Below are 17329 nucleotides of genomic sequence, written 5' to 3'. Positions count from 1 at the left end.
CCATCTGCTTCATCTAATGGAAATCCACCAACGTACAGCCAAGCAGCTGTCACACTTAATGGAAACACAAAATATAGAAGTCAAACTACTGCAACATATACTTGTCAAAGTGGCTACAGTTTTGCAACTTCCACATCTGACACAATAACATGCAATGCGGGTACATGGTCACCAAGTACACCTCCAATGTGTCTAGCAGGTAAAGTGTTTAATTGTATTCTTAAAACAAATATAAAAAATACTTCCAATATAATATTTTGTGCATAATAAATTAAGAACATTAAGAGTTATTCAACTAATCCTATATAACTTTTATTATTTTTATACTCTTAGTTTGCAATAATGCTCCAGCCGTTCCAAATGCAAATACTGTTGCACCAACATACGCACCACCAGCAATAAGTGGGACAACAACATATCAAAGTGGAACGATAGGAACATATACATGTGCTTCTGGCTTTGATTTTCCAGTTGGAACAACAGGCGATGTGACATGTGGTAGTGTAACTGCTGGGTTGTGGAATCCTAACACTGCACCAGTATGCACACAAAGTAAGACCATGCAAAAGATGCTACTGGTTAATTGTTAATTCTACTAAAGCAAGAATTGTGTTAACTGGATTTTTTTTGTTTCTAAAATACCTGCACAACGGTTTAAACTAAGTAGCTAAGTTTTAAGTATGTTGTGTGAAGCCAGTAAGATACCCTTAGTTTGTAATGTTTAGGTGAACAAAAGTTGTTTAAAACTGGTGTAAATCAATAATATATGTTACTGTTTCTTTAGCATGCTCCGCTGCCCCAACGCAAAGTACAAATGGTCAACCTCCATTTTACAGTCCAAGTGGAACTACTGTAGGAGGTATCACAACTTATTCTAGTGGAACACAAGCCATTTATTCATGTACTGGTGATTTTGCTTTTCCAGCATCAGTTTCTCACACACTTACATGCAATGCTGGAACTTGGAATCTAGCATCTGCACCACAGTGCACTGCAGGTATACCATATATATATATATATATATATATAAGATAGCACAATTGGTAAAAGTTAAATGTGGCCAAATACCTAACTCCATGATACTCTGTTTACAGTGTGTTCAGTTGCACCGTCTGCTTCATCTAATGGAAATCCACCAACGTACAGCCAAGCAGCTGTCACAATTAGTGGAAACACAAAATATAGAAGTCAAACTACTGCAACATATACTTGTCAAAATAGCTTTAGTTTTGCAACTTCCACATCTGACACATTAACATGCAATGCGGGTACATGGTCACCAAGTACACCTCCAATGTGTGAAGCTGGTAAGATAGCTTATAAATAAACAACAGTTTTGTACCTTTCATGTTAGTTCAGAAAATACAAAAAAAATTAATTCTACAAACGCACTTTTTAAACGTTTTTTAAAAAGTAATGAATATGGGAACTTTCTTTGAATGCAATTTTTTCAGTTTGTAGTGCTGCACCTACTCCCCAAACAAATAGTGGAGGGCCAAACTACTCACCTGCTGTTATCACTGGAACTACAACATATAAAAAAGGAACCACTGCTGTTTATACTTGTTCTGGAGCATTTGCATTTGCTACTACGGAGAGTGATACACTTACTTGTGGAAGTGTCAGTCCTGGTGCATGGGAGAAAACAGTATCACCTACATGTACTGCAGGTGTGTTACTCTATCAACAGTTTGGAAATACCTTTAAACTTTTGAAGTACTTGCACAAGTTACATTTTCTTTGTTTTCAAGTATGCTCTACTGCTCCAACGCAAAGTACAAATGGTCAACCTCCATTTTACAGTCCAAGTGGAACTACTGTAGGAGGTATCACAACTTATTCTAGTGGAACACAAGCCATTTATTCATGTACTGGTGATTTTGCTTTTCCAGCATCAGTTTCTCACACACTTACATGCAATGCTGGAACTTGGAATCTAGCATCTGCACCACAGTGCACTGCAGGTATACCATATATATATATATATATATATATATATATATATATATAAGATAGCACAATTGGTAAAAGTTAAATGTGGCCAAATACCTAACTCCATGATACTCTGTTTACAGTGTGTTCAGTTGCACCATCTGCTTCATCTAATGGAAATCCACCAACGTACAGCCAAGCAGCTGTCACAATTAGTGGAAACACAAAATATAGAAGTCAAACTACTGCAACATATACTTGTCAAAGTGGCTACAGTCTTGCAGCTTCCACATCTGACACAATAACATGCAATGCGGGTACATGGTCACCAAGTACACCTCCAATGTGTCTAGCAGGTAAAGTGTTTAATTGTATTCTTAAAACAAATATAAAAAATACTTCCAATATAATATTTTGTGCATAATAAATTAAGAACATTAAGAGTTATTTAACTAATCCTATATAACTTTTATTATTTTTATACTCTTAGTTTGCAATAATGCTCCAGCTGTTCCAAATGCAAACACTGTTGCACCAACGTACGCACCACCAGCAATAAGTGGGACAACAACATATCAAAGTGGAACGATAGGAACATATACATGTGCTTCTGGTTTTGATTTTCCAGTTGGAACAACAGGCGTTGTGACATGTGGTAGTGTAACTGCTGGGTTGTGGAATCCTAACACTGCACCAGTATGCACACAAAGTAAGACCATGAGAAAGATCACACATTTTTACTGTCTGAGCTATGGAGCTTCGTAACCTATTAATGAATAATAGAATGAAAAACTGTTGAAGACAGATTGACACCTTGAATTTATGTTTCCAAATGGTATAGTAAGTGCAGACAAAACAGTACTTATACCTTGAGATATATTTTTCACCCAATGTAAGAGTACAGATACTGGTACGGCAGTACCCAGTAGAAAAAACAAACCTAACTTAATAGCTCTGTAACCTCTGTTTGCTCTGTGCAGTCATGTTTATACGAAAAGCAAGTCCAGTCACAAATTGTGAGAGCAGTTTGATAGAAATCTATAAGTCACAGTGAGCATAAGGATCTAATTTTCATACAAATAAAAAAAATTTAGGGGCGACATTGCTAAAGTGCTGTAACATTCAAAGTCTGGCAACCTCTCGTAATTCAAAAATTTTTGACCAGATACAACATCTTACTAATATCAGAATTCATCAACTTTATGAATAATTTGCACCGCATAAACATTAACAAACAAAAAGAAAATAAATAAAAAGTTTCCCCAATTACACAAACATTCACGCTCTACATACAATAAACATAAAATAGTATATATAGAATGATAAGTATTTAATTGCTAATTAATTGCTAAAACTAAATCAAGCATTGTGTTAACTGGGTGGCTTTGCTTCTAAAATAGCTGCTTAACAGTTTAAACTAAGAAGCTAAGTGTTATGCATGTTTGCTTTCATATATTAATAAACAAATGTGCTTCAAAGAATTTGAGGTTATTTAGGTCTACAGACCAATTAAATTTAACTAAAAGAAGCATTAATCACAAGGGAAAAGTAATATATAACGCAATCTGTATTTTGTAATTCATGAAGAAGTGTTTTCTAAACCATGTAACCCATTTTTTACTTTGTTTTGTTTTTATCAAAACCCTTACAACCAAACACCAGGCAAGAGAAACATTCTTTTTAGTTTTTCTAAAATAAAGATGTTGTTTAGGTTGTGATCCTGCACCATCTGGAACCAACACAAATCCTGCAATTGTATACAGCACCACAGTTAATTTGGGCAAATACAAAAGTGGAACAACTGCAACTTACACCTGTGTTGGTCAAACTGCATTTTTACCAAATGTAAACAATTTTATTACTTGCAATGCTGGTACATGGAATCCTTTAACTGCACCAGCATGTGAAACAGGTAAACTGAAACCTTCAACTACACTCTACAACTGTGAAAATTTTGTTAATTGTATATATGTTTTATTGTTTTAGTTTGTCAAGCTGCTCCAACTCAGTTAACAAATGGTGTTGCTCCAACCTACGTTCCTTCTGGTGTAGTTATTTCTGGAAACACAAGATATAGAAAAAGTACTGTGGCAACATACACTTGCAACACAAACTTTAACTTTGCTAGTGGCGTACCTGACATACTGTCATGCAATGGACCTGCATGGTCTGGTACTGCACCGCTATGTGAACCAGGTAAAAAATATCTACTTTTTAATTTTGCAGAAATTTTGTTTACTGTTTCGACACAAGTTGATTCTTCATGTTGCTACCGGTGCAAGGTGATGGGGGGGTATGTGTTATTGCTTTAACTCTGTAGTTACAAATAGGTTAATTAATTCCTATACCCCCAACGGTATGCACATGGCCGATGGAAAACGGGCATATTACAAAATGCACCGCTTATTTATTATAATAAGAAAGTAAAAACTTTTTTGTTAAGCTTTTGCAAAATACTTCTTTTCAACGTATCATTGTTCTGAAATCCAGCAGTGATACTCATTGAATGTATTAAGAGATTATTTTCTTACACAGTCTTTCTGTAATACCTAACTGAAACTACACTAAAGAATCAATCATAATATCCCTTTAATTTTATTATGAACTATATGATTATCAAGTATTATAGAAGTAAGCAATCAACTGAGTGTGTACTTACAACACAGATGTTTGGTGTTGTATGCAATTGAAACTATTTCTAATTATGTTGTTCTTATTTCAGTTTGCAATGATGCACCTGCTGCAGCCAATTCAAATGGAAATGCACCATTATATGCACCAGCTGTAGTTGTTGTAGGCTCAACAAACACATACAAAAAAAACACAGTAGCAACATATACATGTAAAACCAATTTCGCATTAGGAGCTGGAGTTTCAGAAACACTGACTTGTGGAAGTGTTAGTGACGGTGCATGGGAACCTACTACTGCACCAGCGTGCCTTGCAAGTAATTATGTTTATAAAGAAATAGGGTAGGCCGAGTACTAATATTTGCTTTCTCTCAACAGTATGCAGTTCAGCACCAGCTGCAGCAAATGCAAACGGCCAACAACCATCTTACAGTTCTGCAGCAATATTTGGCACTTCATACCAAAGTGGAACTGTTGCCACCTATAACTGCTTGACAAATTTTGCCATAGAAGCTGGATTACCTGACACGCTAACATGCCAATCAGGTTCTTGGAACCCATCAACAGCACCAGTTTGTGTGGCAGGTATTTACATCAACAATTTCATAAAAACTGTGCAAATTTGCAGTTACAAATTTGAAGTACCATGTACAAAGTTGAAACTGCCTATAAAAAGTAGTTGCAGCTATTTTAAAATGCTTTATCACTCTTGCATTACTTTGCTTACTTTTTTGCAAATTGCAACATTCTTAAATGACATTATGGTCAACAGAATGGCTTTACTAGCATAACAACCTATATCATCATCAATTCAATAACATTCAAAACTTCGCTGTTTTCATTAAAAATTAAATTATCTAACTTACGCAAGGTGACATTAGACAGAAATAGTTATTTTGCAGTTTTTAGTGAAAAGTACATTGGCAATGAATTACAGATGAGAACCCAATTAGTATATACATAAATTAGTATTGTAAAGACAAAAGAGTTCAAGTAATTTAATTTTAAAATTTATTAGTTCAATAAAGATTCGAAACAGTGTACAAGATGAAAATTAGCTAAGAGAAGTACAGTAAAACATTACGGTAGGTTGTTTAACTTTGCTAAGCATTTAAATCTAACACTACTTCTGAACTAATGCTTTTGCCTAAAGCTATCATTGAATGTTTGGAAATCCCACTACATGGCATGGTCAGTTCAACTGATTTGGTAAGTTACTGCATTATTTAAAAAAATCTTTAAAGCAACTTTTATTTAACAAAGCTTTATTTAAAAAATATTCCGCTTTAAAATATTAATTTATTTCCTCATGTAAGAATACCAAACTCTGATTAAATTTATTTTAAAGTTTGTTCGGATGCACCTCCAGCTGCAGACGGCAATGGTCAGGCACCAACATACAGCACCTCAGCAATTTCTGGAAAATACAGAAGCAAGACTATGGCTACATATAGGTGTAATTCTGGATTTGCTATACCTGTTGGTACTTCAGAGACTTCTGAGTGTAACAGTGGTGTTTGGAACCCAAGTACAGCACCTACATGCCGTTCAGGTACAATTTTAGCTAGTGAACTGCCTTTTGTGACTAATAACTTAGCCGTTCAATGTTTTAAATCTTGTGGTGTAGTAGTTTTATTATTTTGAAAATAGGAAGCTAAAAAGTAAAGTGTAACGTACATTCACAGTGTGTGGTGCTGCACCTGCTGCAGCCAATACAAATGGAAATTCTCCAACATACAGCACCACAGCAATTTCAAACACTTATAAGTCTGGGACTACAGCTCAATATACATGTATTGGAGATTATGCTTTAGTTGATCCAGCACTTGGTTTTCTGACTTGTACAGGGGTGCTTGGTCCCCACTTACTGCCCCAGTTTGTGTGCAAGGTAATGAATGTGCATTTGAGTGTACAGCAGACAATTTTTAACTGAAGGTTCTAGCATGCTGGTAAAAAACAGCTAGTATATAAATTTGTTATATATTGTATGATATGCTACTTCAGTAGAAAAAAAAGTCTTAAAATAGTTTATTACAATAGTATAGGTATGTAAAGTAAGAACTTAAATACAAAACAATTGGTGTACCCAATAACATACCACCGTTTTAATCAATTTTCTCCTTATTATAGCTTGCATGCCAGCTCCATCAGCTACAGGCACAACAACTGGTCCAACGTACAACCCAATCGCGGTTACAATAAGTGGCAATAACAGATATAGAAGTCAAACAATTGCAACTTACGGATGTAGTTCTAATACTTATTTTGCTACTGGAATCTCGGAATCATTAACTTGCAACGCTGGTTCATGGAGTTCTAGCACATCACCCCAGTGCACTGCAGGTAATAGAAAAATTTATAATAATAACTGCTGTTCATGTTACCGCAAAAAAAAAATTGCAATCTTCATTATTTTTTTTTGCAAAAAAAGCTATACACAAGCATTATGTTTTTATTCAGTATGCTCAGCTGCACCAGCGCAACAAGCAAATGGACAGGCTCCTAGTTATACACCTGCTGGGGTTGTAATTGGTTTAATTAGGTACAGAAGTGGTACGATGGCTACATACACCTGTAATGATAACTATCTTTTTGCTACCATGGTATCTGACACACTAACATGTACTGCACCAAGTTGGTCACCAGCAAGTTCACCCACATGCGTAAAAGGTAAAAGTGCTAAAATACATTTGATATTTCAGATTAAGTACTTTTTAATGTTTTTAAAAAAATATATATTTCAGATTAAAAAAAAAATATATATATATATATATATATTTATAACAAAGCTGTTATTTCAAGTAAATACACACTATAAAGTCACTAAAACAATGTGTTAAAATTTTCAGCATGTGTTGCGGCTCCCGGACGTGCCAGTGCAAATGGTAACTCCCCACAATACGACACACCTGCTGTCTCCCTGGGCCAGGGTCTTTCATATAGAAGTGGAACAATAGCAACATATACTTGTAATGGGGAGTTTGCTCTAGGGGAATCTGTTTCATCAGTTCTAACGTGTATGGGTAGCTCTGGTTGGTCCCCAAGCACTGCTCCAATTTGTTTGGCAGGTATTATGAATTATCTATGTTGTTTCAATATATTCAGCCCCAAATCCAACTTTAGGCACTGTGACAATGGTTAGTGCATCTTACTTTGGTTAAAAATATGTTTCGACTAAGGCACCTGCCGCTTCATCTATTCGAGTCTCAACAGCAATTTGTCTAACACATACATTACCTTTATTTCTCATAACACATACAATTTTTAAACCGATATAAAATAAATACTGTAAAACTTAGGACATAATATTTTCTTTAATAATAATAGCATGTGCAATTGGTTTACCATATTCAGTATGTTAAACAAAAAGAGAAACTGTTTAACTAATCCATAACCACAACATTATGGGGTTGTATGAATTTATGTCTTGTATTTGTTTAGTGTGTGCAGAAGCACCAGCGGCTGCCAATGCTAACGGCATGGCTCCCACGTATAGTACAACAGCTATCATAATTTCTACAAATACAAGATACAGAAGTGGAACAGTTGCAACATATCGGTGCAACACAGGCTCAGAATTGGGAGTAGCAGTTAGTGAAACAATAGTATGCACATCTTTATCATGGAGTGGGGGTGCACCGGTTTGTCTAGCCAGTAAGTAAACACTCTGTATATCATACGATACACTTTAATAATGTTAACAATTTATCAGCATGCTCAGCTGCACCAGCAGCTTTAACAAATGGAAATGCACCAACATATAGTGCAGCGCCAATAGGTGGAAATTACAGAAGTGGTACAATTGCTACATACACTTGTCAGACAAATTTTGCATTTGGTTCTGGAGGCACAGACATCCTAACATGCAGTTCAGGAGCTTGGTCTCCTACGAGTGCACCTGCTTGCTTACAAAGTATGTTAGTTTTTTTACTGTTATATTTTAATCTTAATTTGACAATGAATTAACAGAAAAATTAAAATCTAACAACCATACAACTATCCAACACACTTTTAAACAGTTTACTGTGTAACATTTACATCAATAGGACATAACATTAAATATTCCAAGTGTTTACAATGGACTTTCATAGCTTGTTCCGCTGCACCTGCACCTGCAAATGCTCAGGGCAATTCCCCATCCTACAGCACTTCCTATCAATAGGCCATAACATTAAATATTCTAAGTGTTTACAATGGACTTTCATAGCTTGTTCCGCTGCACCTGCACCCGCAAATGCTCAGGGCAATTCCCCATCCTACAGCACTTCCGCAATCAGCGCAGGATCCTACAGAAGTGCTACTTCAGCGACATATACTTGCATGAGCAGTAATTATATTATTGTTGGAAGCAACTCATTGGTTTGTGTTAGTGGTAGTTGGGTACCCGCTGCAGCTCCTGTGTGCGTTGCAGGTATTTGCTTTTAAACAACTAATAGCTGGCGTGTACCATAATAATCTTTTTTTTAAATCAAGTTTAGAAGGAGCCTTTAAATGTTGTTATGCTACCATTTTACCTGTTTCAGTAGTAGATATTTTATTATTATTTTTTAAACAAAAATAACTTTGAAAGTTTTTACCAAGTAAAAGTAAACCTATAAACATTTTTGTTATACCATTGTTTTAAAATGAAATTTTTGGGTTTTACATCTTACAAACTGCTTTGTTAACAAAATGCTTATCTGCACCCCTACTTGTAAACGAAGATGAATCAGCATTTTTACTGGCATAAACGCTTGCTGAATTTTTTTGTCCAGCAACAAAAAGGCGAGATTAATTAAACCTGAATTTAAATATTTTTTCAACAGCATGCACAACTGCACCTAGTCAACTTACAAATGGAAATGCACCAACATACAGCACTACAGAAATAGTTTCTGGTAGATATGCTGCTAACACAATTGCAACATACACTTGTCAAACAGGATTTGGATTCAATAACGACCAGATTACAACTTCTACTATTCAGTGTTCTTCAACTGGCACCTGGAATCCAACAACAGCACCACAATGCGTATCAGGTAAAAATTACAAGAACAAAATAATAAACCAGAAAGTAACAGCTACACATGTGGTAACTAGTAAGCAGGCATACAGTTAAACAGAATACCATTGAAAGCCGTTGCCCATGCTTATGTAAGTTATATTATTTTAATAATTTTGCTCCTAAACTAAGTAACCAAATTACTTTAAAGGCTCTTACAAATGTTTAAACCACAAAACTGCTGACAATACAAAAACTGTTTACAAACAGTTTGAAACAGATTTAATTTTTAACATCTATTAAATTATAAAAGAGGCACATCAAGAAAAAAATAAAATATGTGTATTGATAAAAAATAAATCTAATGTGATCTAAAAGCCCAACTTAGTTTCAAACAAGGAAACAGCTTTGAAATGGCTGTCAACACCGCAAATACAAAAAATCTGGATTTGGTATATTACTTACTCATTCTTTGTCAATGAATAAAAAAAGGACTTTATTATATTTTAACTTTACAATTGAACATAGCTACATATAATATGCACTCTATCTCCAAATAATAAACTTTAAACATTTTTTATAATAAAATATTCATAATATCTCTTCGGTACCTGCTGTATCATTTTCTTGATAATATTTTTTTAGTGATGTAGAAACTAAAAACATCAAAGTTTAATGACTTTTTCTTTATTGTGGAAACCCTGCAGTAAAAAGGCATAGTTTTAATGACTGCAATAACTATCCATACCTTATTTAATCAAAGTTATTTCTATATAGTCTGTGGAACACCACTGTGCAGAAATGGTCAGTCATGCGTAGGTTCTGCATGCTTATGTGACGTGAATGGTGGTACATTTTGTGGTAAGTCATCCAAAACTGTAATACTACAAAACAACTGAGGAAATTGCTTCTAATCATATTTTACATTTTAGAATGGAAACCTCTGGGTGGAGGCCGATACTATCGAGTGTTGTCAACTCCTGTAACAAGTTTTACAGATGCAGTGGCCGCTTGCTAAAGTTTTTCTTCCACTTTATTAGCGCCAACAATTGTAAATAATATAAGAGGTAATTTTGAAGGAACAGTGGGAACGACAGTACCTGCATTAACAGGCAATGGGTGGATCCACATAACAAGAGCCAGTTCGGGTAAGCATTACAAGAATAACAGATACAATAGCCGATGTGCAATAAAAACAAAATTGTAGGTTAATAGTTTGTTAGTTTGCCAAGTAAAATCCTTGATTAATCAGTACATTTTAAAGCCTCCATAGTTTTATTACATCATTTTAATTATTTATAATTTACAAATTACAAGTTAAGTTTACAAACCCACAGATAGTCTGATACATTCAAGCAGTATTATAAAACATATGCCTTTCTTGTAAGCTATCATACAAGAATAATTACAATTTTTACTTATTTTAGGTCACGCATGGTTGTACAGTGGATTTATACCATTTACTGGAAGTGAAACTTTCAATTTTTGCAATTCTCCAACTACAACAGATCTATGTGCTGTTTTCACTTTATCTACTGCATGCTGGACAGGAGTACCTTGTTCTGCCACTACAGCCCAACCAATTTGTTATACAACTTCACCATAAGGCTGATCTTGCAAGTTTTTACTTGATGCCAGCCAAAGTTGCTGCACTTAATTGCTATACCATAAGGCTTATCGGACCATAATTTTCTTACCCTTTGGACAAATCTTCTGCATTTGTGCATATACTTTGCTATTTTTTTAATTACTAATACTTTTTTATGACAGTATATTTTAAGTGCATATGTGATTCTGTAAAATACATTTCGTTACTACTTTTTAACAGAATTTGATACAATATTAAAACATATAATACCCAGAAGTTCTTAACTGATTTTAAACCATTTCTTTATTCAGTCTAGCTGAAAAACTGTTATTGAAAATGCTTAATAACAGATTTGTCGTAATCTAAAACTATTGCATTAAGAAAGTAAAAATTTCAAAATATTTGCGTACTAAGAAACATTTTCTCTCAGTTAAAGGCGTTTTTGTGTGTAGAAATTAAACAGTGCAGTTTTAAATTTACTTTACATTAACATTTTTAAAGGTTAAATTGTATACATGTAATAATTGGTAAACTATCTTCATATTTCAATATTAAATAAAGTGGTTCACAACAACACATGTTGGATCATATATACTATTGTTGCATAATGATTAATTGGTACAATCCCAATTTAAACCATAGTCTACTTAAGCTACTGTTTTATTTTAATACAACAAAATAAGCTCAGTTTCGCAACATAAAGAAATGTTACTTATCTATATACAGTATAGAAGATGCAGTATTAGCCTACACTAAACAAGTAAAAAAACCATCAACAATTGTGTCAGTCTTCCAACACATTCACTGCTTGTATGAAATGACTTAATTTAATATCCTTGATTTAATGCACACATAATAGGCTTACTATTAAAATACTGTACTCTGTAAGTATATAACTAGTTGCATAACCATAACAAAATGTGAGTACATAAATTATACATAGTGATTTTTATAGAACAATAATTTTTTTCACGTATGAATCGGAGGTGTAGATTTGGTTTAGCGGTTAGTAGGTGAAATCTTTCATTAGCATACATTTGTATTTAAAATTCTAACCTGTAGTAGACATGTACATCTTCAAAACATCAAAATACGTCTTGTCGTTGCTGGGAAGTGAATTAAAAGCAAGTTTTTAATTTAGGTGGTGGGCAAAGAAGGGACTGTTCCGAATTCAAACCTGGTTGACTGACTGGATTACCTTCTATTTGTTACAAATTTAAATAAATAAAAATGGCGGGAAAACATAAAGCACAGTATACAAGTATGCTGATTTGTTTGGGGTCACTCACTTTGAAAACTATATTATTTTAATTTTTAAAAAATCGTAAGCTACACGCGATATTTTAATATTTTATTCTTTCATCCTAACGTTTTGTTTATTAATGTATCAAATCGTTTATTGCGTAATTGCACAAGGGTGATACAAGTCACACAACGAGTTATTCGTACAGTGCGCGAGAGTAATTACAACCTCGTACAGGAGATAACACCCTTTTGACGCAATGCGAAAAAACGAAATGACAGTAAAGATCTAAATAAAAGGATACCGAGAGCTTTAATCACTGTGACGAGACATTTAATCACTTGTTGCCGCTGAACCAGGTATACGTTTTTCGGCCAAGGTGCTGTAGAATTTCGGTTTGACTTCATTTAACCAGTGTACGGGTGGGATTTGCTAGCGCAGAGTCTACTTTTATTACCAACATTCGAACATTGCTCTTTGTTTTAACTGCGTGAACCTGCTATATGGATAATAATCTTAACTGACGATTTCTTTCTGCTGACTATCTAGCTGTAGCGCCATCATATAAATACTAAACTTTTTAGGACCACTAAAATAAATTAGAATCTGTGTTTAAATGTGCATTGTTTTATTTTTGCGGCTATATATACGTAACTTTGTTTTAATCACTTCTAATAAAAGTTGTACGAAAAAGTGCTGACTGGTTTGAGCAGTACTTCCCTTCATACTGAACTTTATACGATGGAAAAATGCCTATATTTCCAGTTCGGCCATTCCATCCATCGTATGTTCCATTCCAGAGGTTTTTCATGATGAAAACATCATCTCCCGGCTTGAACCCCATATTGCTTGTCGTTTTGTTTTCGGTGTGGTCGTACACTGCCTTTAATGGTTTATTCGGCAGGCCGACTGTTCCGTACATGCTGTCCAGGGAGATTGCATCATCGGAAGCATCAAGCGAGTATGTTTGCTTGAGTTCGTAAGCGGCTTTACACACCTGTTTATAGTACATACGGTTATGAGTTAGACTACACCAACCAACAAAGAAATGATCATCGAATTTTAAAACAAATTAACATCAAATGTTGCTCATTGCGTTTGCTTTTTCCACCTATAAATACCAATACGTTTTCAGCCCTGTTGTCAACTTACTTCGGATGTGAAAGTGCAAACCAAAAAGTTACAGTTCGAGAGCATCGAAATGTCAGTTATGATGCCACGTAAACCATTTTTTGAGGTACGTGATGATCTGCTACTTCCTGCAGCTATTGAGAATTCCCGGGTTCCAAAAAACGTATATGAGCTGTAACTACAAAAGCGGTTTAATTTAAAACATCGAGTATCTTCTCCAAAAGTTTGGTTTGAAAAATCATCTTTTCTGAGCGGTCATTCAGGTACCTTTTTAACTCTTTTTTCCAAACGGATACATCATCGGTTGCCAAGTAAACTCTTCGGTGAATCTTATGTTCAGCACCAAGTTTTCTTATTTGCAGTTCGTACCTGTCGTACCAATCATCGACGTGCTTCATATATTCACGAAAATAGTGAAATTCTGCATTCTCACCCGGCATAACCAACTTGTCCGTTCTTCTGACATGGACGCTGCATGGCGAATACAAATAAATTTGTCAGTATATGTATGCTTTTTACCGACTTACAACTAGTTTTCTTGTAAATCCTAAATAAGCAAAACAGGACACCTTTTCATTCTTTTTTCTCGTCCCATTTGGCTGTAAACAAAGAAAATTCAAAGAAATATAAAACTGTATCTTCACTCTTATAGACCGTTATTAATTGGTTAAAACACGATCAGGATATTTGGATACATATTATGTGCTAAAGATGTCCCGTCTTACCCCATAGTACTATACAACAGCATACATTTTTTGCAGTCTTTACATACCCCACTAATGGCTCGCCAAAATCTATTTTTGCTCTTTTCTCCTCTAGCATTTGTCCTATGGCCTCATTTGGTCGCACGATGTAACGAAGTAGTTGACCCTTCCACCACGCGGTTGGATTTCCATGAAAGTTTACTAATTTGGTCCATAGTTGCTCACTTGCTCCCAACGGCTTAAATGCATCAACATGAAATGAAATTATTTCACTTACGTGAACGTACTTATAGTCTTGAATGTTGGAAGAATGCTCTTTTGTTTCTAAAAATATTAAATTGTTTTACATTCACGTAGTTAGGACATCGATAAATCATAGTAACAAATACAAGACATTGAGCTTTATGTAAATTTCGTCAGTTCCACTTAACTGTTTAATATATCACATCCGTCCATATAACATACACTGTTAACATAAGCCATTTCTGTGTTTTCTTTAGGACAAGAAGATATTGGTTTGAAGTTTTCTGTTATAACATCCAATCCGTTTGAATAATCGCTTTGTGAACCGTTTATGATGAAGCGTCTGTTCTGGGCAATGGCATGGTCAAACCGCCCTACTAGCGAGTGCATTGTACATCCAAAACCACATTTAATCATGTCACTGCTGAGACGGCTCCCATTACAATCTTCCGGATTCTAAAAAACGTGCAGAACATTTAACACAGAACTTTAAAAGCGAGCTTGTTCAACCGATTTGTAAACGCCAAGAACTATTTTTAGAGTCTGTTGCTGTGACATACGAAAATAGGTCAAAATGTTTGACAATTGTGCACAGAATTTTGTCAGATCAAAACCAATAATAGACTAATTAGCAGAGTATCAACACGGATATGAGCAATAATAGACAAAGATTGAAGTCGTATATGTCGCAAGTTTATAAACGACAACTTTAACAACGAACTCAGAAAATGTGCCACTCAGGATAAGCATCAAAATATATAGAATACAGTTTGGCATTAAATATTTATCAACAGAACCCAATTTATTTGATTTTATATTTATACGGTATACTTCAGACTATTTGGGGCTAGGACCGGATTGGTTTCGTTACTTCAACTTCAATTCACATGAACACCCAGTTATTCGGAATTTTATAACAGTGAAAGTGAATAAAAGTATAGGTTTGGATATAGATGTGACGCCTTTTCATTCTGTTTACTGGTTCAATGTGGTAATAAACAAAGAATATTTAAAGCATTATAAAGCTGTATCCTGATGACACCAATATAGACCATTGTTTTGGTTGTTTATATCACGATCAGCATATTTGAACAATATGTGCAGAGTAGTGGGACACGTCTGTCCCGTCTTTTCCCACCCTACTATATATATTCCAAAAGCCACGCCTATCTGTACCTGTAGTCGAGATATAGTTTCCGCCACCTCACTGGTTGCTTGCTTGGAGAGCTCGCTTCTCCATTGATCGTCGAAAGATAACAACTCGTCCATATCAATTAACAATGCGCTGCAAAAAATGTTCTAGTCATCCCAACACATGCATGTTTTCGATAAAATAAAATAGTCCCGCTTACTTATATCTTTCTTTCAGTTTTCTTAGAACCCTGGTTTTCTCGGTATCGCCACCGATGTTTAAAATCTCGTTTTGGAACGCTCTCCAGAGTTCTACAATTCCTGTTTTGACTCTCCTTGCAGCGAAGAAACGGTTCACCAAAACCTGCTGGTCGTCGCCCGTGTGAACTTGGTTGCCTGTGGCATACAAACAATGAATGTAGAGAACATTCGGTTGGCAAAATTAAGATTATATTATACACCACATTGTATGCGCTATAATGTTGCTGTGTCTCTTTCGCGTGCCGCGGCAATGAATATCGGTATAACACAAAGGATCTAACACCCAATGTCCAAGTTGCAACATAAGTACCTTTATTGGTTATAGTTTCCCATTTTTTCTTTATGGCTATAATAATTTGGGCAACCCGTAATCTAAGGGTACGAACAAACTACTGTGTCATTGCACCGGGAATGTATTATAGTAGGGCGACTGAAGATGGGACACCTTTTCATTCTATTTTCTTTTCCAATTTGGTAGTAAGCAAAGACGATTCAACGAATTATATACGACCGTATCCCCACGACTGCCATAGACTGTTGTTAATTGCTTAAAACGGTTTTAGAATTCTTTGAATGGTATTTGTTTACTACCAATTGGGACGAGAAAATAGAATAAAAAGGTGTCCCATTTGCCCCCACCCTACTATATAAGTTATTATTCGCCGATTAAAGTACGAGGTATACGTGGCTATATGATTTAGTCTACTTGATAATTTCATGCTTCGAACAGGTCTTGGAGGATCTCGATGAATGTTCAATTCTGGTGGGCATCTTAAAGAAGTTATAATAAGAAATATAAACAATATTCTTGTTGATAAAGATACTTAACCAAAGTATGTACATAAACATGTTTATATACGAACTTGGGCATGAAAAATCCAGGCCACCCGCGTTATTACCTCATTTGAAAGTACGTCCACATTACCATTCCGACTAGACTAAGTGCAGCGTACAGCCAGGTCCATCTGTTGTATCCCTTTCTCATAATTAATTTTCGCAACATAATAAGTTGACAAACCGTTTTGATCCTAAAGCCTAATGAGATAATAAGCCCCATTTAGCCATTCTCGGTTTAAAATATTCTTTCATTCAAAAAATGTACACAGAAACAAAGCTACAACGTTATAACCTGAAACGCAATGTACAGTTCTACAGCTATGTATCTACTAGTTAAAACATCCTTAATGAGCCAGGAAATTCTAATTTTCTAGAACTAAACAGTTCTACAGCTATGTATCTACTAGTTAAAACATCCTTTAAGAGCCAGGAAATTCCAATTTCCTAGAACTAAAAGCTTTCAGATTAGTGCCTTGTAATATTGTCTGTAGAAAAGTATCGCGCAAATGGTGTGTTAAGGGTAACGAAGTACGAATGCTTGGTTTAGGCCTTTAAGGTCCGAATGCAATATACTCAGAACAAGCATAAGTTTATGTTTTTTTTATTGGTTGAACCTAAAAGCACGTGAAAATAAACGTAAACAGTAGG

The 17329-nt window shown here is 35.0% G+C and overlaps 2 protein-coding genes and 1 long non-coding RNA gene across 6 annotated transcripts in view; 2 read left to right on the top strand and 1 right to left on the bottom strand.

Annotated features, from left to right (window-relative positions):
• The window catches only part of LOC100177995 (sushi, von Willebrand factor type A, EGF and pentraxin domain-containing protein 1-like), a 27672-nt gene extending 16494 nt beyond the window's left edge, over nucleotides 1-11178 (top strand). For 2 of the 4 annotated variants that reach the window (XM_026834974.1, XM_026834975.1), the window contains exons 21-41: nucleotides 842-997; nucleotides 1095-1307; nucleotides 1455-1670; nucleotides 1752-1964; nucleotides 2076-2288; nucleotides 2423-2641; nucleotides 3644-3844; nucleotides 3919-4128; nucleotides 4655-4879; nucleotides 4941-5147; nucleotides 5911-6114; nucleotides 6693-6905; nucleotides 7023-7232; nucleotides 7412-7630; nucleotides 8004-8216; nucleotides 8275-8475; nucleotides 8770-8973; nucleotides 9368-9580; nucleotides 10321-10404; nucleotides 10476-10691; nucleotides 10971-11178. In XM_026834974.1, the coding sequence (XP_026690775.1) occupies nucleotides 842-997; nucleotides 1095-1307; nucleotides 1455-1670; nucleotides 1752-1964; nucleotides 2076-2288; nucleotides 2423-2641; nucleotides 3644-3844; nucleotides 3919-4128; nucleotides 4655-4879; nucleotides 4941-5147; nucleotides 5911-6114; nucleotides 6693-6905; nucleotides 7023-7232; nucleotides 7412-7630; nucleotides 8004-8216; nucleotides 8275-8475; nucleotides 8770-8973; nucleotides 9368-9580; nucleotides 10321-10404; nucleotides 10476-10561 (3920 nt within the window). In that variant the 3' untranslated portion in view covers nucleotides 10562-10691; nucleotides 10971-11178. Of the gene's footprint in view, nucleotides 1-841; nucleotides 998-1094; nucleotides 1308-1454; nucleotides 1671-1751; nucleotides 1965-2075; nucleotides 2289-2422; nucleotides 2642-3643; nucleotides 3845-3918; nucleotides 4129-4654; nucleotides 4880-4940; nucleotides 5148-5910; nucleotides 6115-6247; nucleotides 6451-6692; nucleotides 6906-7022; nucleotides 7233-7411; nucleotides 7631-8003; nucleotides 8217-8274; nucleotides 8476-8653; nucleotides 8974-9367; nucleotides 9581-10320; nucleotides 10405-10475; nucleotides 10692-10970 lie in introns of those variants that run through there. The other 2 variants (XM_026834976.1, XM_026834977.1) reach the window with 2 other exon arrangements.
• Nucleotides 11179-12985: 1807 nt separating this feature from the next.
• LOC101242198 (alpha-(1,6)-fucosyltransferase-like) lies at nucleotides 12986-16952 on the bottom strand. Its single transcript, XM_026835004.1, has 9 exons — nucleotides 16744-16952; nucleotides 16551-16615; nucleotides 15805-15979; nucleotides 15629-15737; nucleotides 14641-14908; nucleotides 14278-14533; nucleotides 13773-13976; nucleotides 13527-13683; nucleotides 12986-13371 (listed from the first exon to the last, which is right to left on the bottom strand). Exons 1-9 carry the CDS (start codon nucleotides 16899-16901, stop codon nucleotides 13036-13038), a joined length of 1728 nt encoding a protein of 575 aa, XP_026690805.1. The 5' UTR covers nucleotides 16902-16952; the 3' UTR covers nucleotides 12986-13035.
• Nucleotides 13156-13992, top strand: LOC113474356. The gene is made up of 3 exons (XR_003396018.1): nucleotides 13156-13335; nucleotides 13510-13768; nucleotides 13868-13992. It is a non-coding gene; the product is annotated as an uncharacterized LOC113474356 (long non-coding RNA).
• Nucleotides 16953-17329: the final 377 nt, after the last annotated feature.

This window comes from Ciona intestinalis, chromosome 7, assembly GCF_000224145.3.
Source record: "Ciona intestinalis chromosome 7, KH, whole genome shotgun sequence".
NCBI classification, from domain to species: Eukaryota; Metazoa; Chordata; class Ascidiacea; order Phlebobranchia; family Cionidae; genus Ciona; species Ciona intestinalis.
The sequence above is the reverse complement of the archived record's forward strand: the minus strand, read 5'-3'. Positions and strand labels throughout refer to the sequence as shown.